At 40.0% G+C, this 25623-nt stretch overlaps 1 protein-coding gene across 1 annotated transcript in view; it reads right to left on the bottom strand.

The window, feature by feature from the left end:
* CUL3 (cullin 3) overlaps nt 1-25623 on the bottom strand; it is a 118992-nt gene that overhangs the window by 60467 nt on the left and 32902 nt on the right. The window contains exon 2 of the mRNA XM_070385850.1: nt 13552-13749. Within this exon, the coding sequence (XP_070241951.1) occupies nt 13552-13749 (198 nt within the window). The remainder of the gene's footprint in view (nt 1-13551; nt 13750-25623) is intronic.

Here is a 25623-nt window from a genome sequence, read left to right as displayed (position 1 = left end):
GTGTTCAATGATAAACTGACATCCAAGTTGTAAGAAATACATTCTCACATCAATCAAATTACTGGCGAAGGGAAGAAGGTGGAAAGGGTAATGACAGGAGAGGGCAGCAGGTAGGAGCATGAGTGGGAGCTCAAAGGACAAGGAGGCTGCCCTTGGGCCAGCAGCTCATGGCTACAGAGTTGAAGGATTATTAATAATCTATACATTAACTCCCCACCCTCTAACACACACACACATATTTATTCTTAATCATTAATTAAAACTTTTTCATGCTCTAAAGTTTAAATGCCTGGGGCAAATTCCAGCAAGCCCATCCTAATATCTAGGTAACACCAAGAAATTTTATCAACTAAAAGTAATAACTAAGATTTTAATTCTCAACTTTACTGAAACCAGAACTAAGCCATATAATTAATGATGATATGGAATACTGAGAAGGACTTTCTTCTTTAAAAAATCTTCAAACTCAGGACAAAACTTAATTCCAATATAGATAAACCTATGAAAAATACGGACATTTGTATTTGACATTATTTTCCACTGAAACATACACCATGTATTAAAACATCAAAAGGTACATGACTAATATGGTTCATGTGCTAAAAAAAAAAAAAAAAAAAAAGAAAACATTTAAGGATACAACAGAGAGACTATCATGTGACTTCTTAGAAATCTGTAGCATTTCAGTGTTCACTCAGGAACTAAAGAATCAAATTTGTATTTGCAGACAGTTACCCAGGGCAGTTACAAGGACTTTGATCAAGTTACTTAACCTATACATTCTGTAGTTCCTCTTCCTGTAATATGACAGGTTGATCAGATCAATGGCACTCATGCAATGCCTTAGAACCATTCCAGGGTGGGCTGTTTCCCCTAATTAATATCATTTATACGAGTGACTATGCCGAAGCCTTTGACTGTGTGGATCACAATAAACTGTGGAAAATTCTGAAAGAGATGGGAATACCAGACCACCTGACCTGCCTCTTGAGAAACCTATATGCAGGTCAGGAAGCAACAGTTAGAACTGGACATGGAACAACAGACTGGTTCCAAATAGGAAAAGGAGTACGTCAAGGCTGTATATTGTCACCCTGCTTATTTAACTTCTATGTAGAGTACATCATGAGGAACACTGAGCTGGAAGAAGCACAAGCTGGAATCAAGATTGCCGGGAGAAACATCAATCACCTCAGATATGCAGATGACACCACCCTTATGGCAGAAAGTGAAAAGGCAGAAACTAAAAGGCCTCTTGATGAAAGTGAAAGAGGAGAGTGAAAAAGTTGGCTTAAAGCTCAACATTCAGAAAATGAAGATCATGGCATCTGGTCCCATCACTTCATGGGAAATAGATGGAGAAACAGTGTCAGACTTTATTTTTGCGGGCTCCAAAATCACTGCAGATGGTGACTGCAGCCATGAAATTAAAAGACGCTTACTCCTTGGAAGGAAAGTTATGACCAACCTAGATAGCATATTCAAAAGCAGAGACATTACTTTGCCAACAAAGGTCCGTCTAGTCAAGGCTATGGTTTTTCCAGTGGTCATGTATGGATGTGAGAGTTGGACTGTGAAGAAAGGTGAGCGCCGAAGAATTGATGCTTTTGAACTGTGGTGATGGAGAAGACTCTTGAGAGTCCCTTGGACTGCATCCTAAAGGAGATCAGCCCTGGGTGTTCTTTGGAAGGAATGATACTAAAGCTAAAACTCCAGTACTTTGGCTACCTCATGCAAAGAGATGACTCAATGGAAAAGACTCTGATGCTGGGAGGGACTGGGGGCAGAAGGAGAAGGGGACGACAGAGGATGAGATGGCTGGATGGCATCACTGACTCGATGGACGTGAGTCTGAGTGAACTCCGGGAGTTGGTGATAGACAGAGAGGCCCCGCGTGCTGCGATTCATGGGGTTGCAAAGAGTCGGACATGACTGAGCGACTGAACTGAACTGATATCAGTTTTGTGTGATTTTAAAAGTAGGGTTTTCCACTGTTTTAAAAATATAGGCATACCTTGAAGATACCATGGTTCTGATTCCAAACCACTGCAATAAACTAAGCATTGCCAACAAAACAAGTCACACAGACATTTTTTGTTAAAGCAAGTCTCATGAATTTTTTGGTTTCCTATTGCATATAAAACTTATGTTTACATTATACAGTAGGCTATTAAGTGGGCAATAGCATTATGTCTATAACAATGCATATCTTAATTTAAAAATACTTTGTTGCAAATAAATGCTAACATTATCTGAGTCTTCAAGGTGTTATAATCTTGTTGCTGGTGAAGATCTTGCCAAGGTGTTGATGGCTGCTGACTGATCAGGGGTGACTGGTGAATGCTGGGATGGCTGTGGCAATTTCTTCAAATAAGATGACAATGAAGTGTGTCACGTGAATAAACTCTTCCTGTCAAGAATGATTTCTCTGTAGCATGCAACGCTGTTTCACAGCATTTTACCAACAGTAAGAAGTGGAGTCAGTCCTTTCAAACCTGCTTCATTAACTAAGTTTATGTAACAAATCCTTTGTTGTCATGTCAACAGCCTTCACAGTATCTGTACCAGAAGTACATTTCATCTTAAGAAACCATTTTCTTTGTCCACCCATAGGCGTCCCTGGTAGCTCAGCCAGTAAAGAATCTGCCTGTGATGCTGGCGATGCAGGAGACGTGGGTTCAATCCCTGGGTCGGGAAGATTCCCCTGGAGAAGGAATGACAACCCACTCCAGTATTCTTGCCTGGAGAACGCCATGGACAAAGAAGCTTGGCAGGTTACAGTCCTTGGGGTCACAAAGAGTTGCACACAACTGAACGACTAACACACTTTAAGGTTCCAATTGTAATTCTAGTTTTTCTGCTACTTGCACCACATCTGAAGTTACTTGTGAGCCCTTCGAAGTAATCCAAGGAATTAACTTCTTCCAAACTTGTGTCAATATTGGTATTTTGACCTCTTCCCACCCATCAGGAATGTTCATCAGAAACACGCTGAAGAGGGTTGCCATAAACCTTCAATTTGTAAAAAATGCTGTCATCCGCTAAGTGCAGTAAAGCAAAAGCACAATAAAACAAGGTGTGCCTGAGACTGACAGAGCCACTGGATACGCGCTAAGTATCTTTTTCTTGACTCTAAATTTCAAAGCACACTGCTTGTTTCACTTGATGAAACCAAGTATTTACAAAAATATGAAACATTTACCATGATCAAAAATAGCATTTAAGTTCTCACAACATTTGAATTTTTCAGAGCCCTGCGTATATAATCTGGGAACTTATCATTTTACAAATTTTACCAGTTATATAAATCCTGTTTTTCCTAAAAATGGACTACCCTGGTGGCTCAGTAGGTGAAGAATTCGCCTGCAACGCAGGAGTCACAGGATACACAGGTTCGATCCCTGGGTCGGGAACATTCCCTGGAGAAGGAAATGGAAACCCACTCCAGTATTCTTGCCTGGAGAATTCTATGGACAGAGGAGCCTGGTGGGCTACAGTCCAAAGGGTCACAGTCAGACACAACTAAACAAGCAGGCAGGGATTTCCTAAAAACGTCATTAAAAAATAATTCCTGAAGATCTCAAAATATGAAGTGATGTGATATAAACCTATCAATAAACATGGCTTAATATATAAGTGAATCTCAACAGAAGCCAAGCCATAAAGTGTAGAAGATATCTCTCCTAATCTGATGCATCCTTTGAAAAAATGCTCCACAGCTTTTCCCCTTATGCAAAGATTCTTGATCTAAAAGATTACATGGTAAATAAAGGCAACACAGGAATACAGATGCTTTTTAAAAAGCCCATCTGCCTGATTCAAATCATAGAGCTGACATCAGGTAGATGTGTGACCCTGAGACTTCATTTGTGTGAAAGTGATAGTGTGTGTTAGTCACTCAGTCATGCTCGACTCTTTGCGACCCCATGGACTGTAGCCAGCCAGGCTCCTCTGTCCGTGGGATTCTCCAGGCCAGACTACTCGAATGGGTACCTGTTCCCTTCTCCAAGAGATCCTTCCAACCCAAGAATCAAACCCAGGTCTCCCACACTGCAGGCGGATTCTTTACCAAGCCACCAGGGAAGCCCAAGAACACTGCAGTGTATAGCCCATCCCTTCTCCAGTGGATCTTCCCAACCCAGGAATCAAACTGAGGTTTCCTGCATTGCAGGTTGATCCTTTACCAACTGAACTACCAGCGAAGCCTTCATTTGTATATCAGTTTTTATAAAACAGCACTTATTTCAAGGAGTTATTGTGTGGATAAAATGAGTCAACATGCACAAAATACTTAGAACAGTGCCTAGCCCACATTAAATGCTACATAAGCATTTGCTTCCATTAAAATATTACTTGTGTTACATTATTTATAAAATTATTGGAATCTTGCTGAGAGTATCGTCTGCACAGGGTAGAATCATGGTCAATATCCTCATCACCACATTCATCATCTGTAAGCTTGACCCACTGAATCATAATCTGCATTTTAACAACATGCTCAGAAAATTTTCTGAAACACAAACACACATACATATATATTCACATATTTTATACACTGTTGATTCTCAACTCTCCATTTCCACTTGATTACTGCTTTCTTTCTCTTCTTTTAAAGAACAAAATCTCTCCATAACTAGAAGGAATTACTTTACTTCATATTTTGAGGAGTTCATAATGCAGCCAACCTCCATTAAATCTGATGAATATAGCTAATTCAAAATACATATAACAAGCTTAAGACTTGTATTTCAAAGCAAACTTCTACTAATGGTTGCTTTGTTTAGTCGACCAATCGTGTCCAACTCTTTGCAACCCCATAGTCTGCAGTATGCCAGGCCTCCCTATCCCTCACCATCTCCCAGAGTTTGCCCAAGTTCATGTCCATTGCGTCGGTGATGCCTTCCAGCCATCTCATCCTCTGATGCCCTCTTCTCCATCTGCCCTCAATCTTTTCCAGCATCAGGGATTTTTCCAATGAGCCGGCTGCTTGCATCAGATGACCAAAATAGTGGAGCTTCAGTTTTAGTGTCAGTTCTTTCAACAAGTATTCAGGGTTGATTTTCCTTAAAACTGACTGGTTTGATCTTGCTGTCCAAGGCACTTTTCAGGAGTCTTCTCCAGCACCACAGTTCAAAGGCATCAATTCTTTGGCGTTCTGTCCTCTTTACAGTGCAGCTCTCACAACCACATGTGACCACAGGGAAGACCATAGCCTTGACTATATAGACCTCTGGCAGCAGAGTAATGTCTGTGCTTTTCAATACACTGTCTAGTAGGTTTGTCCTACTAAAGATTAGGAGAATTAATTTTAACTTTTGTAGATACTTTAAGAATTCACTAATGACAAGAGATTCCTGAATGGAATAAAATCCACTGCCCTTTTGATATCTTCTAGATTCACAGTACTGTTCTCATTATCTTCACTTATTTTTAGGATAAAAGTTGGTCACCTTTATCAGAGGATTTAAACCAGTATCATCAAAACTAAAGACAGCCATTTCAGGGAAACGTTTTTTGACCGCTGTCAAAAGATTCTTCTGTAAGTTTACTAATGTATACATAGTTATTAACTAAGTTTAAGAATTTCACAAAGTGTCCAAAATGAAGGTCTTAATTTAAATGGATACGTAAAATTTTTTCCCCGAGCTGACAATTCTAATATTTAAAGATTAGTTTCAACAAGCAAGCAGGATGTTAGGCACCATGGGGAATATAAAATGCACTCACTTAACAATCTCTACAAAGGAGGGTAGAAGGCAGGAGCTTAATATTAGCATTCATATGACCTCAATACAAAGTAGAATTCAATGAACAGTACTAAAGAAGTCAAAGCAGGGGCACATGATGCCTATTAGGACAACAGGTTTTCATAGTTTCATAAAGAAAATCTGCTACATGTTAAAGAAGATTTTTAAAAAACACCTAAATCTGGGATTAAAAAAAAAAAAAATACATTCTTACTTCAAAAACATTCTTCTTAAAAACTTTAAAATAACACAACTTGGAAAACCAGGATTTAAGGATGAAGTCATGCCCTGAAAAATGGTAGCTTTTTACCTAATGGATGGAAAGGAAAACAAAGAACAAAGCAGTATACCACAGGACAATATGATTATCATTTGTCAAGTACTTCATTCCCAATGTTTAAGAAATACATTAAATACATTAAAAGCACCAGTACATTATAGCATTAATGCCATAGTTCAACTCTGAACAACAGGGACACTGACAAAACAAATAGTAAAACATATACAAAGTATGGCAATAAAGCAACTACCCTCTCCTAGGTATCATGAAGAGAAAAAACACAGTTCTGCAAGATCACACAATCTAGAGTTCCCACCAAACTGACAGACTCCTGACTCAAGAAATCAAAGGTAGTCAGCCCCAAAACTAAACTGCACTTTAAAATGGTGAAACACTGCTTTATAGTAGTTAAGATTCAGTAACGAACTTGGGTAAGCAGAAGTATTACTTCATATACAGAAGACAAAACAGATGTCAGCGGTTCATACGGTTCATAGATATAAACCATAATGGCTTCCATTTGACTACTAGTGTTCTTAGAGATTCATTTCAATAGACAATTATTGATGCCAAGTATATGGAGAGCAGAAGACACAAAGATGAATGAAACAGGCCCTAGCTTAATAAATATTAAAAGAACATCACTAGAAAATACAATCAAGATTATGAGCACTGAGCTCACAGAATTTATAGTCTACTCCACAATTTAAGTAGGAATAGCTGGTGTTTAACATGGGTGAACTTAACTAAATAACACTCTAAACTTCGCTCTTTTTCTTTCAATTTCTCTTTCAATCCTTTTAAAGTAGAAACTACTCAATTTCCTACCCGCCTCATATTCTGACTGCTGTCTTTCTGATTCTCCATTAATCCCTACTCCTCACCCTATCCCTATCCTTAATAATCTCTATCATCCTATTTATATTCAAGTCATTCTTTCCACTCCTATTCCTTAAGGGTTTGTACACCTAGCTGAGAGCCTTCCTCTTCTTTCTGACTGTCAGTGTCACCCTAAGTGACTCTAACATTCAGTGGGTTCTTAAGTTTCTTCCAACAACTTTAAATTTAGAAAAAAGGACAAGATGGCACGAGAATGAAAGATAAGTAGCAATGAAGGACTGAAAATGGAACTTCTATTTAAACCTTTTACTCCATCTTTTCCACTTCAGGCTTTTTGAAGATTAAAACCCAATAGCTCCTAGCACCCACAGAATAAAAGCCAAATCCCCTACAAAGTTAGGCCAGCTAACTTTATCATTCTCATTTCCTACAAATCCAAGTGAAGTCCTTTATGTTCCCTTTAAACTTATACTGGTCCACCATACTATGCTCCTACCTACCTACCTTTTTATTTATTCATGCCATTTCCCTTACTGAGATTATCTTTTGCCTATGTTTAACATGATGAATCTTCTATAATACTTTAGGCTCATCAAACATGACCTCCTCTTTCTACTTTGCCCTGAATTCTTCAGGCAAAATAATTCCCCTTCAAATCTGATTACCTCACTAAAACTGGGAGGTGAGGTTTCCTGCTGATAGGCACTGTGTCTTAATTCTTTTCTGGTGGATAAGCCACAGGAGAGACTCAGTATCTGTGGGACCTCTGAACTTTGCTAATGAAAATCTTATTCCCTAGTGTTTCTATCAATGTCCTTTTTAATTCACAGCAATCACTATATTTACGATATATTTTGTGCATACAATGCTATTTAAAAGGTGCCTCTACATCCATTTATATTTCCCTAGAAAGGAAAAGCACCAAAAGAACTTTATTATAAAAGCTAAGTCTACTTAAGTAAGTGGCCTACAAAACAGTCTAGAGCTTACCATAAAATTACCAACTTCATTCTCTCAGGCAATTAGTACCACTATATAAACATTTAAATTTACCTATGAATAAACATAGTATTTAAAACTCCAGTTCTTCCCATTCTCCCTCTAAAGATGAGGAGAAACATTAATAAACTGAGCAAGTAGTTTACATAGAAACATCATTTTCAGCAAAATAAAAGCAGTAGCATATGTTATTCTACAAAGAGAATTTACACACACACACACACACAAAATCAACAGGAAGTCACTTAAAAATTGAAATTATTCTCCTTCGAAGCATCATTTTTCCTACCTGAAAAACAGAGTGCTTAGAACTGATCAGGATTACAAGGCACAGATTCAAGTATATAAGTCTGTAACCTAAGTTTCAGAAAGATGGAGATCTTTGATTTAACACAAATGCATAGCCCAGTGCCTGGCATTAACAGGTCCTCAATAGGCAGTTTTCTGAATGAATGAAAAGTGAAGAGGATGAAGCTCCTCTTACTCTGCCTTCCTCACACTGATTCCATCAAAGTAAGACATTATTTGAAGAACAAGATAGGACTTTGAAAACCACTGGAATAAATATTTCTTTTAGCAATAATAAACTTTCTAGTAGAGTTGAAAAGTCAACATCTTTTCTGTTCAGCTATTTTCCTAAAAGAACTAACTTTTACAGTACAGAAATTAGTTTTTATAAACTCACTTATGAGGCTATCTTACTATTATTACTAAAAAGTAGAAATTTGGGGAAAAAGGAGGAAATTAACCTTAAGGCAAATCTAAGAAACTTGTTATTCATAACAAGATTAGGATAATAAAGTTTTTTCTATATTAAAACCAAAGAGTTTCTCCTGACCTTAAGAAACAATTAAAAATGGAAAAACTTTTATTCTAAACATGTATTATGGCACATGAAAGGACAACAGTAAACTCAAAAACTATCATTTTCCTAAGGAACCAAAATTATCAAGGTACATAATCATTATATAAATTTAATGCTCATTCAGGCTAACTAATTCCAATCATTTTATACATTAATAATCTTAAGTTCAGAAAAATTTAGTAATTTGATTCAATATTTAGTGGTAGAATCAGGTCTAATGCCTCATTCTCCCTACTTTCTATCCAGTACTTTTTTTCACTGCATCTACTTCTAAATTATTTATTATTAAACTATTATTATTTATTATTACGGAGTTCTTAGCAGTGTATAGAAGAAAAGCTAAGTCCTCTGTAGAGACTTTCTATGAACTTTGATACCACAGAACCCTAAACCATTCTCTTACCTTCCAGGCAGAAGGTGCAATGTAGAAACAGGCACTATTGATTTACATGCAAACTCTTTCTCTGCACATTATATCAGTAACATCCCTAAGTCCTATTTGGGAGAACAAATGGACTTCCTATATCAGAGGACAAACATTTTACACTACTGTATGATGGCTCTGTCAGTTAAGACTTCTGTAATAGTGTCCCCTTTAGACAGTACTGTATTTGTATGATTTTTTTCAAGTGTCTTATAAAATCAAACTAAAAATGAAATAAGATCAACAGGAAACAGAAAAATGAAAGCACAGATATCACCAGAGGTTCAAAAACTTAATTCAACTGAAACAAAGAAATCATCAGATATGCCGATACTGGCACATTTCCTAGTCAGAAATTAACTAGCTTAACGTGGTCAAATGAGTATTTGTGAAAGAAAAAAAAAATTAAAGAACATCTTCAGATGCTGCTGCTATTTCGTTAATACTTATAGGAGAAATAAAAGTTCAGCAGATTCACTTTTTAATTCTTTAGCATAATCAACTTGAATACATGTTCTCTGGAATATAATGTAGAGAACTGGCTATATTTTGAAATAACAGTTAATCTTAGATATGGGACCACTTTAAGAGACTATATGAAGCTCTTAACAATTACCACAGAGTTATTGTTCACATGACTCCAATTTCCACCTAACCATGTTTCAGAGTCCAAAAATCTGTCACATTAACACTGACCTCTCACTCTGACCTTCCCTCCTCTCCTCACTTTTTGAATCAAAGCACATAAATATAGAGGTTTTTTCCCTGCATCTGTGCCCAAGCTGCAAAGCACTTCTTAAAAAAAAGAAAAAAAAAAAAAAGGAAGAAAGATAAATCATACATTCAGGCCAACTCCCACAGAGATATCTTTTCCCTCACTTGCCAATTCCTTAGTATATTCCCCACAGGAGCTACTCCAAGCCTCTTCATCTCATTTTCAGAAGATACACTGCTTAATTATTAGATTTGCAGTAGTTTTAGAACTAAAGCATCTCAAAGATACTCCTGCCAACTCCTTGATTTTAACCATAAATAAACCAAAAACTAAAATTTAAAGGACTACAGTTTTATAAACACTGAGGCAATATTCATGAAACTCCACATGCACCCTCAATTTCAGCATCTTCATCCATTCATTATGCCTCAGGAGCAGATTTATAGAAAAGTTAGGGATTCAGCCTGAAGCCACACTGCTTGAATACTGTTTTCAGCTAGGATACTTACTATCTTTGTGAAAGTGAAATGTTAGTCGCTCAGTTGTGTCCAACTCTTAGTAAACCCATGGGCTGTAGCCTGCCAGGCTCCTCTTTCCATGGAATTCTCCAGGCAAGAATACTGGAGTGGGTTGCCAATCCCTTCTCCAGAGGATCTTCCTGATCCAGGGATCGAACATGGGTCTCCTCTATCGCAGGCAGATTCTTTAGAATCTGAGCTACCGGGAAGTCCCTAACTTCGTGTATCTGGACAAATAACCAACACTGTGTGCCTGGGTTTCTTCATTTTTAAACAGAGGTAATAATAGTAGTATCTGGCTCCTTGTGTTGTGACCATTAACTAAGTGAACACATCCAAAAGCACTAAAAGTGGACCTAGCACATAGTAAATGCTAAATAAGACTTAGCTGGGATCATTATCATCATGCCCTGTGAGAATCTGCTCCCCTTCTACCTTTACTTCTCCACTGTTCCATTTCACATTCCCTTCATATCCAAACTTCAGCTGCTCCAAACTTCTCCTCTACAGCTGTAAACAAACCTCTTCCACTCTACTTTTGTTTTTTTGATGCCAAGATTCTTAAATTAGTCTTCATTTCTCACACCTGTTTACCATAGTTTGCTTTTGAAGATTCATCCCTTGGCTCTGGGATTTTCGTTTTTGAACTCCCAACACGTATTCCTCAGTGCAAGCTACCAAATGTCAGATCTCACTCTCCAGTTCTGAGTTCCTGCCAAGCTCCAAACCCACCATATCTCTACTTGGACACCTTATTATAATCTCTCACACAAATTTCCTCACATGTAAAATGGTTTCTAAGTTGACTTCTAACTATAAAAGTTTCCAATATTAACCTAAAGCAAAATTTTTCATCTCCTCTACCCATTCTAAATCCATTTTCCACCGAAGTTCACAATAATTCTTTTGGTAGCACCGTAATTCTCTCCCAGTAACTAAATTTTATCTTATTTCAGAATTGTTGACATCACATTTTTAGACTATCATCTTAATTAGCTTTTTCCAGGTCTTCCTCTGTTTCTAGCACACACATTCCCTCAATTCTACTTTATATCACTCTCATCTTAATCTTAAAATATTCTGTCATATTATCATCCACTTAAAAACCTCCAATAACCTTCATTGTAAAGTTCAAATTCCTTAGCTTGGCATTCAAGTTTTTCTCCAATCTATTCCCAAATCAACTCTGCAACACTACACTCCACTAATCCCCATAAATTGTTACACACCTCAATCCAACTCTACTTACCACCAAGTTTATTTCTGTATAATCATGAGACATCTGACATCCTGGAAACACCTGCTGCATTGTTCACTTATATTCGAAATTTTTCATGGTTCAGTTCAATTTCATCCTTTCCTATGAAATGTTACAGCCCACGGTAGTATCTCCCTCATTTGAATAACTAAGCCATTTATTGCCTATACAACTCATTTGCCCTTTAATTATGTAATGCCACACACTGTTATCTAAATATGTATATCATCTCTCACATCAGAATAAAAACAAAAACAAACCTGGAAAGGGACAGCATCATATCTGTTTGCATCTACTACATTTTCTTAGAAAGTTGTACAGTTAGGCACTTAACAACAACAACAAAAAAAACTACTGAATGAATGAAGAACTTAATCCCCTTGCTTCATGAGACACTAGCTACCTGCTCATGTAATTCCATTTAAGAGAAAAGAATTACAGAAGAGTAGAAATATAAAGTGATTATTTTGTAACCATTGTAGAAATAATGATTCATGCAAGAATCATCAATGGATGCTAAAACCATCACATGAAAAGTTTCTTGGGGAACAGGATATTTACACAGTCTCAAAATATATCTGAACAAATTACTTATGAATTACAAAGGGAAAAAAGGTACCTTCACAGTGGAGAAATCTGGCGGACACCAAGTGATCAAAGTTAACATCACCAATAATGGGATAAACTGACATCATGTGCCTCCTGATGTGCTGCACTGAGGACACAACATCACTTATGTATAATTCCTGCCAAAAACGCACAACCTGAAACTAGTCATGAGGAAACAATCAGACAAACCAAAAACCGAGGGACAATCTACAAAACAACTGACCTATACTCTCAAAAATGTCAGTGTGCTCAAAGACAAAAGCAGGCTGAGAAATTGAGTGAGTGATCCTGGATGAAGATCCTGGATCAGGAAACATACTGCGATAAAGGACATCACTGCCACAAAGGACACCGGTGAATCTGAATGTGGATCATATTAGTTAATAGTTTTATGTTCATGTTAAGCTGCCTGGTTTTAAATATTGTTCTTTGGTTAAGTGAGAGAATTTCCTTGTTCTTAGGAGAAATATTCCAAAGCATTTGAGTGTAAACGAATCCAAAACTAATTCTCTGTCTGGCAATAATAATAATACCAATAATAGTAATAACAAATACCAATAGAAAATTGGCTAAAATGTGGCAAAATCTTGACAACTGGTAAATCTACAATATAAAGAAATTATTGTACTACTGATGCAACTTTTCCATTTTTTTTTTCAGAAACAAAATTTAAAAAACAAATACCCTAATACCACGCAAAAACACTGAGACGTTTTTATTTATCTGTGGTATTTTACATCTTATCTGACAATCTTAAAGCAGGACATACTTATAGTGGAAGAGTCTGCTTTATAAAAAACATTTGTTCTAAAAAAAAAACAAATACATCTTTTTGGAACCAAAGAACCATTTTGTAATGTTAACACTCCAACACTAATTTATCTTAAAAAATTCCTATTCGTTGTAATAAAACTCAGTTAAAATGAATAAGGCCAATTTCATTTGTAAAAAGTCTTAGACATCATTTTTTAAACAATGTAGTCATCTTACTTTCAAATATACAAAGACGACAAAACTAAAATGGGCAGATAAGCATTTTAAAGAAAATGATAATCTATAATTAACTTATTCATAAACAACCATATGTATATTAAATTTATTTCTGAAATTATACTTATCAAAGATCACAAATTCCACCTTCCCTTAATTATCAAAAATTCTAATTTAGCTGAATATAAGTTTTTAAGTGAGGTTTTACAACATTGCTACTATTATTTCTATAGGCTTCCTGGAACCTTTAAAAATAATTCTTCTAGGTTCAATACAGTTAGCAATAGTCCTTTAAAAGTTGGATACCTTATTTATGAGATGTTCGGTAACAACTTCTCTTAGTCCAGTGTAGAGCTTTTCTCCATGTTTATGCAAAACCATTGTATATGCATTTCTATAGAGCTCCTCAAAACTAAGACCACTGTTATTCTTACGCTGGATTTCTTGAATTGCATTTTTCAGAAGGTCCCAAATGCTGTTTACATATTTTTCATCCATGGTCATCTGTAATATCCAAAAGAGAGAAAGAGACAAAAAAAAAGAAAAAACCAATGGTTGAAAATCTTTCTGTATTTGTCCATATAGTAAATATTTTATTATATGATTATGATTTGTCCACATAGTAAATATTTTATTATGATTATGATTACATATCTCTATGACTTACAAGGATGCTAACAATCTATTTTAACAGAAATAATTAAATTTAAAATACATTTAAAATAGTTTTTAGAGCTGAAAGAAGCAATTTTAAAATTTCATTTTAAGACCTCCCTCCTTCCTTATCTGCAGCACAACCCTCCACTTTAAATAAAATCGTAATTCCAGATGTTAATACTTGTTTTAGCCAAAAATATAGGACGTCTTTTCCCTAAGTTTATTTAGTAGATACAAGCTCATATGTTCCTTGATGAAAAAACATTGGGGACATGAACACTATTTTCCTCTCCTGAAGATCTGCAGAGCTCCTTAGCAAATTAAAGATGAGGAGATCTGCAATTAAAAAACAAAACAACAATAAATCCACACATTTTCTTTGTTTAACCTAGTATTCTCTCATTTTCCACCTTTCCCAGTTTAGATTCCATGGTCTGTCATTTCTGAGCCCTGTTGCATACACCCATAAATAACTCGTCCCTTTCCCCCACTTCAAAATACTTGCCATTCTACACCCCAACTGCCCACCTACCCTCACAGGCACTCACAAAGCTGAATGTAACTACAGACATATATATATACAACCGTATTCAATCCATCTCAATTTAAATTCATAACCACAAACCATATGTGGGCCCTTAATACAATCCCACGGTTCTACTTTCCTAGTCTAACTCTACTTTCCTAGATGATTTTATGCTGTCTCCTCCATCCTCAACCCTAGGATAATGACTTGCTTCCTGTTCCACTGAGAAAACAGAAACAACCTGAAGAGAGCGTCATATCCACTAACCTATATGACTGTACACCAACATAACCTGCTAGCTCTTGTGCTTGAAGTGCCAAGTTCTTATACTCAAATTACAGCACAGGTACCAGAAACAGACATCATCAAGGGACTTAGAAATGCAGAATTTCAGGCCCCATCCCAGACCAATGGAACTGTATCTGCAGTTTAACAAGCACCCCAGGTGATACCTGTACAGAACAAAGTTTAACAAGTACTACTCTAGGTCCATCCCAAGTCACCTATTCATGGACCTCCCTATAGCAATCTACCTTTCCAGCATCATCAAAATTTTCCTCTGTGCTAAGTAATTTCCATCTGCAATTTATATCCTCAGTTTCCCACCTTAAAAACAAATCCTCACAATCCCACATATTTCTCCAGCACCATCAGAAAACCTTTTTTCATTTACAACACAATCACAGAGCTAGGGAGAGGACTTCTATATCTATTATCCCCAGGTCACATTTTCCCCACTGTATCTTGAATCCATTCTAATAAGGCTTTCATATCTACCATTTCACCAGCCCAGGTGGAGCTAGTGGTAATGAACTCTCCTGCCAATGCAGTAGACGTAAGAGATGCAGGTTCGATCCCTGGGTCGGGAAGACTCCATGGAGAAGGAAACAGCAACACACTCCAGTATTCTTGCCTAGAGAATCCCTTGGGCAGAGGAGCCTGATGGGCCACAGTCCATAGGTTCGCAAAGAGCTGGACACAACTGAAGCGATTTAGCACACACGCACACTCCACCATTTCACAGAAACTACTCTACAGAAGGTCACCAGTGACCTTGCACACTGCTATTTCTAACAAAGTCTCACTTCTCATCTTACTTGACCACTCTGGTAGCAATTCAAAGGCCCAATTATTCAGATTGATACAGATTCCTCCCTTGCCTTTCAAGCACTACCATCTCTTGTTTTTCTTTCTATTCCACTCGCTCCTATTTTGCCAGCCTGCTTACTGATTCTTACACATCACCACAACCTCCAACTCTTGTCAGAACCTCTTATCTATCCAAACTCAGTTTTGAGGTGAAGTTAACTCATCTGGTCTCCTGGCTTTAAGTCAACCTCAAAATTTACATATCCTGTTGGGAGCCACCCTCTCCCACCAACCACTTAATACCAGGTTCCCATATCCAGCCCTCTAACTCAATACTGATACCTGGAAATCTACTAAGGGTCTCAATCACATCTAGAACAGAATGGCTAATCTTTCCCCCTAAGTTGGCATCCCTACAGTCTTCTCCAGCAAGAAGACATCCACTCCATCTTTCCTGGTGCTAAGGCCAAAAAGTTTGCAGTCAGTCCCCTTTAGTCTATCACCTCACTACTAATCCAAGAGGAATTTCTGTTGTCTCTATCTTCAGTCTTCAAGATGGCAGAGTAAAACGATGTGCACTCATCTTCTGCTGCAAGAACTCCAAAATTGCAACTTGCTGAAGAACAATCATCGACAGGATAATGTTGAATCCCACCAAGAAAAGATACCCCCCACATTCAAGGGCAAAGGAAAAGCTCCAACAAGACAGTTCAGTTCAGTTGCTCAGTCATGTCCGACTCTTTGCGACCCCATGAATTGCAGCACGCCAGGCCTCCCTGTCCATCACCAACTTCCGGAGTTCACTCAGACTCACGTCCATCAAGTCAGTGATGCCGTCCAACCATCTCATCCTCTGACGTCCCCTTCTCCTGCCCCCAGTCCCTCCCAGCATAAGAGTCTTTTCCAATGAGTCAACTCTTCACATGAGGTGGCCAAAGTACTGGAGTTTCAGCTTTAGTATCATTCCTTCCAAAGAAATCCCAGGGCTGATCTCCTTCAGAATGGACTGGTTGGATCTCCTTGCAGTCCAAGGGACTCTCAAGAGTCTTCTCCAACACCACAGTTCAAAAGCATCAATTCTTTGGTGCTCAGCTTTCTTCACAGTCCAACTCTCACATCCATACATGACCACAGGAAAAACCATAGCCTTGACTAGACGGACCTTTGTTGGCAAAGTAATGTCTCTGCTTTTCAATATGCTATCTAGGTTGGTCATAACTTTCCTTCCAAGGAGTAGGCGTCTTTTAATTTCATGGCTGCAGTAGGAGGGGCAAAATCAGATTCAGAATCAAACCCCATACCTGCCAGAGACGCTCAGAGGGCTCAAACAAAATCTCGTGTGCATCAGGACCCAGAGACCCCAGAGACTGAGCCAGACCTGCCTTTGAGTGTTTGAGTGTCTTCTGAGGAGATTTGGGTCAGCAATGGCCTGCCACGGGGACAGGGGCTCTGGCTGCAGCAGACCTGGGTCATGCAGAGTGTGATGTTAACCCCTCTTGGAGAAGGGCGCCATTAACCCCATCACAGAGCTGCCAAGCCGATGACCCACAAACTGCAGAACAATTGTACCAAAGAAATTCTAGCAATGTTAAGAAAGTTCTAGGACCCACAACAGACTCCCTAATCTGGGGATCTGGCTAAGGGACTGAGAACGCTCGGGGAATTTGACTTTGGAGGCCAGTGGGATTTGATTATAGAACTTCCAAAGGACTAGGGAAACAGACTCCTGGAAGGCACAAACAAAACTCTGTGCACGCCAGGAGAAAGGAGCAGTGTCCCCACAAAAGACTAAGCCAGAATTGCCTATGAGAGTCCACGAGTCTCTGGTGGAACCGTGGGTCAACAGTGGACTGCTGCAGGGTCAGGGACACTGAATACAACAGTGCATACACAAGTCCTTTTGAAGGAGGTCACCAAGACTGTAATTGCCCCTACCATAGTTTGGCCTCAGGCTAAAAACAACAGAGAGGGAACACAGCCCAGCCCATCAACAGACAATTGGATTAAAGATTTACTGAGCATAGCCCCTCACCAATACCTTCTCCCACAGTCAGTCTCTCCCAACAGGAAGCTCCCACAAGCCTCTTATCCTTATCCATGAGGGAAGACAGAATGAAAGACAGACACCACAATCACAAAAAAATAACCAAACTGATCACATGGACCACAGACCTGTCTAACTCAACGAAACTATGAGCCATGCCGTTTAAGACCACCCAAGAGAGATGGGTCATATTGGAGAGTTCTGACAAAATGTGGTTTGCTCGCGAAGGGAATGGCAAACCACTTCAGCATTCTTGCCTTGAGAACCCCATGGACAGTACAAAAAGGCAAAAAGATGGAGCAATGAAAGATGAACTCCCCAGGTCAGTAGGTGCCCAATATGCTACTGGAGATCAGTGGAGAAATAACTCCAGAAAGAATGACAAGACAGAGCCAAAATGGAAACAATGCCCAGTTGTGGATGTAACTGGTGATGGAAATAAAGTTCCATGCTGTAAAGACCAACATAGCATAGGAACCTGGAATGTTAGGTCCATGACTCAAGGTAAATTGGAAGTGGTCAAACAGGAGACAGAAAGAATGAACATTGACATTTTAGGAATCAGTAACTAAAATGGACTGGAATGGGTGAATTAATTCGAATGACCATTTTATCTACTTCTGTGGGCAAGAATCCCTTAGAAGAAAAGGAGTAGCCCTCAGAGTCAACAAAAGAGTCCGAAATGCAGTACTTGGATGCAATCTCAAAAACGACACAATGATCTCTGTTCATTTCCAAGGCAAACCAACCATTCAATCTCACAGTAATCCAAGTCTATGCCCCGATCAGTAACACTGAAGAAGCTGAAGTTGAAAGGTTCTATGAAGACCTACAAGACCTTCTAGAACTAACATGAAAAGAAGATGCCCTTTTCATCACAGGGGACTGGAATGCAAAAGTAAGAAGTCAAGAGTTACATGGAGTTAACAGGCAAGTTTGGCCTCAGAGTACAAAATAAAGCAGGGCAAAGGCTAACAGAGTTTTACCAAGAGAATGCTGGTCATAGCAAACATCCTCTTCCAACAACACAAGAGATAACTTTACACATGGACATCACCAGATGGTCAATACAAAATCAGACTGATTATATTCTTTGTAGCCAAAGATGGAGAAGCTCTACACAGTCAGCAAAAACAAGACCGGGAGCTGACTGTGGCTCAGATCATGAACTCCTTATTACCAAATTCAGACTTAAAATTGAAGAAAGTAGGGAAAACCACAAGGCCATTCAGGTATGATCTAAATCAAATCCTTTATGACTATACAGTGGAAATGCGAAATGAATTCAAGGGATTAAATCTAATAAGAGTGGCTGAAGAACTATGGATGGAGGTTCATGACACTGTATAGGAAGGCAACAGTGATCAAGACTACCCCCAAGAAAAAGAAAGGCAAAATGGTTGTCTGAGGAGGCCTTACAAATAGCCAAGAAAAGACGAGAACAAAAGGCAAGGAGAAAAGGAAAGATATACATACCCATCTGAACGCAGAGTTCCAAACAACGCAAGGAGAGATAAGAAAGCATTCCTCAGTGATCAGTGTAAAGAAATGGAGGAAAACAATAGAATGGGAAAGACTAGAGATCTCTTCAAGAAAATTCAGATACCAAGAAAACATTTCATGTAAAGATAGGCACAATAAAGGACAGAAACAGTATGGACCTAAAAGAAGTAGAAGATATTAAGAAGAGGTGGTAAGAATACACAGAAGAACTATACAAAAGAGATATTCATGACCCAGATAACCACGAAGGTGTGATCACTCACCTAGAGCCAGACATCCTAGACTGCCAAGTCAAGTGGGCCTCAGGAAGCATCACTACAAACAAAGCTAGTGGAGGTGATGGAATTCCAGTTGAGCTCTTTCAAATCCTAAAAGGTGATGCTGTGAAAATGCAGCACTCAATATGCCAGCAAATTTTGAAAATTCAGCAGTGTCCCTAGTGGCTCAGACACGGTAAAGCATTTACCTGCAATGTGAGAGACCTGGGTTCTATCCCTGGGTCGGGAAGATCCCCTGGAGAAGGAAATGGCAACCCACTCCAGTACTCTTCCCTAGAAAATTCCATGGATGGAGGAGTCTGGTGGTCTGCAGTCCATGGGGTCGCACAGATGGACACGACTAGATGACTTCACAGCAGTGGCCACAGGACTGGAAAAGGTCAGTTTTCATTCCAATCCCAAAGACAGGCAATGCCAAAGAATGTTCAAACTAGTGCACAATTGCATTCATCTCACATGCTAGCAAAGTAATACTCAAAATTCTCCAAGCGAGACTTCAACAGTACGTAAACCAAGAACTTCCAGATGTTCAGGCTGGATTTAGAAAAGGCAGAGGAACCAGAGATCAATTGCCAACATCCTTTGCATCATCGTAAAAGAAAGTTCTAGAAAAACATCTACTTCTGCTTTAATAAATACACCAAAGCCTTTGACTGTGTGGATCACAATAAACTGTGGGAAATTCTGAAAGAGATGGGAATACCAGACCACCTGACCTGCCTCCTGAGAAACCTGTATGCAAGTCAAGAAGCAACAATAAGAACCAGACATGGAACAACTGACTGGTTCCAAATTGGAAAAGGAGTACGTCAAGGCTGTGTATTGTCCCCGTTTCCTGTTTTTTCAACCTCTATGCAAAGTACATCATGTGAAATGCCAGCTGGGTGAAGCTCAAGCTGGAATCAAGATTGCCAGAGAAGTATCAATAACCTCATATATGCAAATGACACCACCCTTAATGGCAGAAAGTGAAGAGGAACTAAAGAGTTTCTCTTTAGTGAAAGAGAAAGAGCAGAGTGAAAAAACTGGCTTAAAACTCCATATGCAGAAAACTAAGACCATGGCATCTGGTCCCATCACTTCATGGCAAATAGATGGGGAAACAATGGAAACAGTGACAGACTATTTTCTTGGGCTCCATAATTACTGCAGATGGTGACTGCAGCCATGAAATTAAAAGACACTTGCTCCTTGGAATAAAAGCTGTGACAAACCTAGACAGCATATTAAAAAGCAGGGACATTACTTTGCCAACAAAGGTCCATCTAGTCAAAGCTATGGTTTCTCCAGTAGTCATGTATGGATGTGAGAGTTGGACTATAAAGAAAGCTGAGTGCCGAAGAATTGATACTTTTTGAACTGTGGTGTTGGAGAAAACTCTTAACAGTCCCTTGAACTGCAAGATCAAACAGTCCATCCACAAAGGAAATCAGTCCTGAATAGTCATTGGAAGGAATGATGCTGACGCTCCAGTGCTTTGGCCACCTGATGGGAAAAAATACCTCACTGGAAAAGACCCTGATGCGGGGAAAGACTGAAGGCAGGAGGAGAAGCGGATGACAGAGAACGAGATGGTTGGATGGCATTACCGACTTTATGGACACGAGTTTGACCAAGCTCTGAAAATTGACTACGGACAGGGAAGCCTGGCATGCTGCAGTCTGTGGCATCACAAAGAGTCGGACACAACTGAGCAACTAAACTGATCTTCAGAATGCATCCAAAACTAAGTCCTCACTTCTTCCCCTGTTACTAGCCTAATCCAAACCACCATTATCTCTCAGATTACTACAACAGTGTCCTAACTGGTCTGCTTCTGCTCTTGGCCCACTATCATAAAGCAATCAGAGTGACCCTTCTGAAAAACAAGCCAAATCATGTCACTTGGTTGCTCACAACTCTCAGTGGGTGACTTCTCTTGGAGGTAAGAGTCCTAAACACTATCCTACAAACTCTTACTCGACCTGACAGTCTCTGTGACTTCATCTATCCTTCCCCCTTGCTTTCTCTGCTCCAGCCCTATAAGCCTCCTTGTTATTCCTTGGAACATGATAAACAAGTTCACTTCAAGGTGGTTTTTGCTATTCTCTCTGTCTGGAAATGGTCTTCCCCCAGATATCTGCATGTCTCATCCCCCTATCAAACACAAACACTGCTCAACCTTTAATGAAGTCACCTTAAAATGAAGTTTTAACTGTCTACTCTAAAGCAACAGCCTCCTCCTACTTGCTGCTGTTGTCTCCCACAACAACATGCAACCCCAAGGACTGCAGTCCATCACGCTCCTGTCATTGGATTTTCCAGGCAAGAATACTGGAGTGATTTGCCATTTCCTTCTCCAGGGGATCCTTCCTGACCCAGGGATGGAACCCGTGTCTCCTGCATTGATTGGCAGGCAGATTCTTTACCACTGAGCCACCAGGGAGGCCCCTCCCTCCTACTAGTGACCATCAAATGCCAACTTCACATTATCTCTTTTCCTGGTCTCTCTCTTTCCAGTCAAATATCAGTTCCATGAAAGCAGGGATTTTCCTCACTACTGAATAAACTCAGCCATTAAAATAATACCTGGCATTTAACAAGCACTTGTTGATAAATTTTCTACTTATCTCTGACTTAAGCAGCCCTTTTCATGCCATATAAAACCTACAAGTTCTCTGTTCACAACCAGGGAAACACTACATCAATTACTCATCTGACTCATGTCTACTTCTGACTTGAAATGGATAAGATACTGAACGAATAAAATCCTCTCCAAAGAGGGCTGTAAGAAAATTTGGAGGTGATGGATATATTTACTGCATATACTGCGATCTCTTCACAAATGAATACTTACCTCCAAGCTCATCAAATTGCATACATTTAATATGTACAGCTTATCTCAATAAAGAGATTTTTAAAAAGACATTAAACAAAAAAAGAAAAAAGAATCCTCTTCAAGTCCTGTCCAAAGGGTATGAACGTGAAAAGAGGAAGGAGTAGGTAGGTAGGCAAAACAGTTTTTTCAGTCAAACAATTTCAACTCTCAGTCAAGAGGATTCTTAGGCAGATAACTCAAACTAAGTCTTATTATTCTAATCTTTTCTGGAGAGTTTAAAAAGGAACTCTTTAGAAAACAACAACTTTTTTGTTTCTCAAACCTTATTCAAATCCAGGTCTATCAGAGACTTCTCTGAAACAGCCTTAAGAGACTTTACCGTTGTATCTAAAGTACAACCTAAGGGCGGCGGCGGCTGCGACCGGCACACTAAGCGCGGCCGAGAGAAGCTACCCCACGTCCGAGGTCAGGGGCAGAAGCCAGGAGGACCCCATGCCCGAAGGGCGGCGGCCAAGAGGAGTTACCCGACATCCGAGGTCAGGGGCAGGAGCCGAGAATGCCAGGCTGCGTCGGCGCAGGAACGGCCTAGAAGAGCTACCCAACTCCGAGGTCAGGGGCAGCAGCCGGGAGGAGCTACCCCACGTCCAAGGTCAAGGGCAGCAGCCGAGAGGAGCTACCCTTCGAACTGCCAAGAGGAGCTACCCTGCTAACGAGGTCAGGGGCGGAGGCCGGGAGGAGCTACCCAAGCCCCAACGCCTGAGGCCAGGGGTGGTGGCCGGGAGGACCTGCCCTACGCCTGAGGCCAGGGGCGGTGGCCAGGAGGACCAACAGAACCTCCAAGGAGCTGTGGCTGCGCAGGCACAGGAGGGCCTTGAGGAACTATCCCACGCTGAAGGTCAGGAAGGGCTGCGGTGAGGAGATACCCCTCGTCCAAGGGAAGGAGCGGCAGCTGTGCTTTGCTTGAGCAGCCATGAAGAGATACCCCACGCCCAAGGTAAGAGAAACCGAAGTAAGACGGTAGGTGTAGCAAGAGGGCATCAGAGGGCAGACACATTGAAACCATACTCACAGAAACTAGTCAATCTAATCACACTAGGACCACAGCCTTGTCTAACTCAATGAAATTAAGCCATGCCTGTAGGGCAACCCAAGACGGGCGGGTCATGGTGGAGACATCTGACAGAATGGGGTCCACTGGAGAAAGGAATGGCAAACCACTTCAGTATTCTTGCCTTGATAACCCCATGCTGCTGCTACTGCTGCTAAGTCACTTCAGTTGTGTCCAACTCTCTGCGACCCCATAGACGGCAGCCCACCAGGCTCCTCTGTCCATTGGATTCTCCAGGCAAGAACATTGGAGTGGGTTAACATTTCCTTCTCCAATGCATGAAAGTGAAAAGTCAAAGTGAATTTGCTGAGCCGTGTCCGTCTCCTAGCGACCCCATGGACTGCAGCCTACCAGGCTCCTCCGTCCATGGGATTTTCCAGGCAAAAGTACGGGAGTGGGGTGCCACTGCCTTCTCCATGATAATCCCATAAATAGTATGAAAAGGCAAAATGATAGGATACTGAAAGAGGAACTCCCCAGGTCAGTCAGTTCAGTTCACTTCAGTCGCTCAGTCATCTCCAACTCTTTGCCACCCTATGAATCGCAGCATGCCAGGCTTCCGTGTCCATCACCAACTCCCGGAGTTCACTTAGACTCACGTCCATTGAGTCAGTGATGCCATCCAGCCATCTCATCATCCTCTGTCATCCCCTTCGCCTGCTTCCAGTGCCTCCCAGCATCAGTCTTTTCCAATGAGTCAACTCTTCACATGAGGTGGCCAAAGTACTGGAGTTTCAGATTCAGCATCATTCCTTCCAAAGAAATCCCAGGGCTGATCTCCTTTAGAATGGACTGGTTGGATCTCCTTGCAGTCCAAGGGACTCTCAAGAGTCTTCTCCAACACCACAGTTCAAAAGCATCAATTCTTCAGCGTTTGGCCTTCTTCACAGTCCAAATCTCACATACATACATGACCATAGGAATAACCATAGCCTTGACTAGACAGACCTTTGTTGGCAAAGTAATGTCTCTGCTCTTCAATATGCTATCTAGGTTGGTCATAACTTTCCTTCCAAGGAGTACGCGTCTTTTAATTTCATGGCTGCAGTCACCATCTGCAGTGATTTTGGAGCCCAGAAAAATAAAGTCTGACACCGTTTCCACTGTTTCCCCATCTATTTCCCATGAAGTGATGGGACCGGATGCCATGATCTTCGTTTCCTGAATGTTGAGCTTTAAGCCAACTTTTTCACTCTCCTCTTTCACTTTCATCAAGAGCCTTTTTAGTTCCTCTTCACTTTCTGCCATAAGGGTGGTGTCATCTGCATATCTGAGGTTATTGATATTTCTCCCGGCAATCTTGATTCCAGCTTGTGTTTCCTCCAGTCCAGCGTTTCTCATGATGTACTCTGCATATAAGTTAAATAAGCAGGGTGATAATAAACAGCCTTGATGTACTCCTTTTCCTGTTTGGAACCAGTCTGTTGTTCCATGTCCAGTTCTAACTGTTGCTTCCTGACCTGCATACAGATTTCTCAAGAGGCAGGTCAGGTGGTCTGGTATTCCCATCTCTTTCAGAATTTTCCACAGTTTATTGTGATCCACACAGTCAAAGGCTCTGGCATAGTCAGTAAAGCAGAAATCGATGTTTTTCTGGAACTCTCTTGCTTTTTCCATGATCCAGAGGATGTTGGCAATTTGATCTCTAGTTCCTCTGCCTTTTCTAAAACCATCTTGAACATCAGGAAGTTCACAGTTCACGTATTGCTGAAGCCTGGCTTGGAGAATTTTAGGCATTACTTTACTAGCATGTGAGATGAGTGCAATTGTGCAGTAGTTTGAGCATTCTTTGGCATTGCCTTTCTTTGGGATTGGAATGAAAACTGACCTTTTCCAGTCCTGTGGCCACTGCTGAGTTTTCCAAATTTGCTGGCATATTGGGTGCAGCACTTTCACAGCATCATCTTTCAGGATTTGAAATAGCTCAACTGGAATTCCATCACCTCCACTAGCTTTGTTCGTAGTGATGCTTTCTAAGGCCCCTTGACTTCACATTCCAGGATGTCTGGCTCTAGGGGAGTAATCACACCATCGTGGTTATCTGGGTCATGGAGATCTTTTTTGTACAGTTCTTCTGTGTATTCTTGCCACCTCTTCTTAATATCTTCTGTTTCTGTTAGGTCCATACCATTTCTGTCCTTTATCAGGCCCATCTTTGCATGAAATGTTCCCTTGGTATCTCTAATTTTCTTGAAGAGATCTCTAGTCTTTCCCATTCTTTTGTTTCCTCTATTTCTTTGCATTGATAAGCTGAAGAAAGGCTTTCTTATCTCTTCTTGCTATTCTTTGGAACTCTGCATTCAGATGCTTATATCTTTCCTTTTCTCCTTTGCTTTTCACTTCTCTTCTTTTTCA

This window comes from Bos mutus, chromosome 2 (assembly GCF_027580195.1).
Source record: "Bos mutus isolate GX-2022 chromosome 2, NWIPB_WYAK_1.1, whole genome shotgun sequence".
Lineage (NCBI taxonomy): Eukaryota > Metazoa > Chordata > Mammalia > Artiodactyla > Bovidae > Bos > Bos mutus.
The sequence above is the reverse complement of the archived record's forward strand: the minus strand, read 5'-3'. Positions and strand labels throughout refer to the sequence as shown.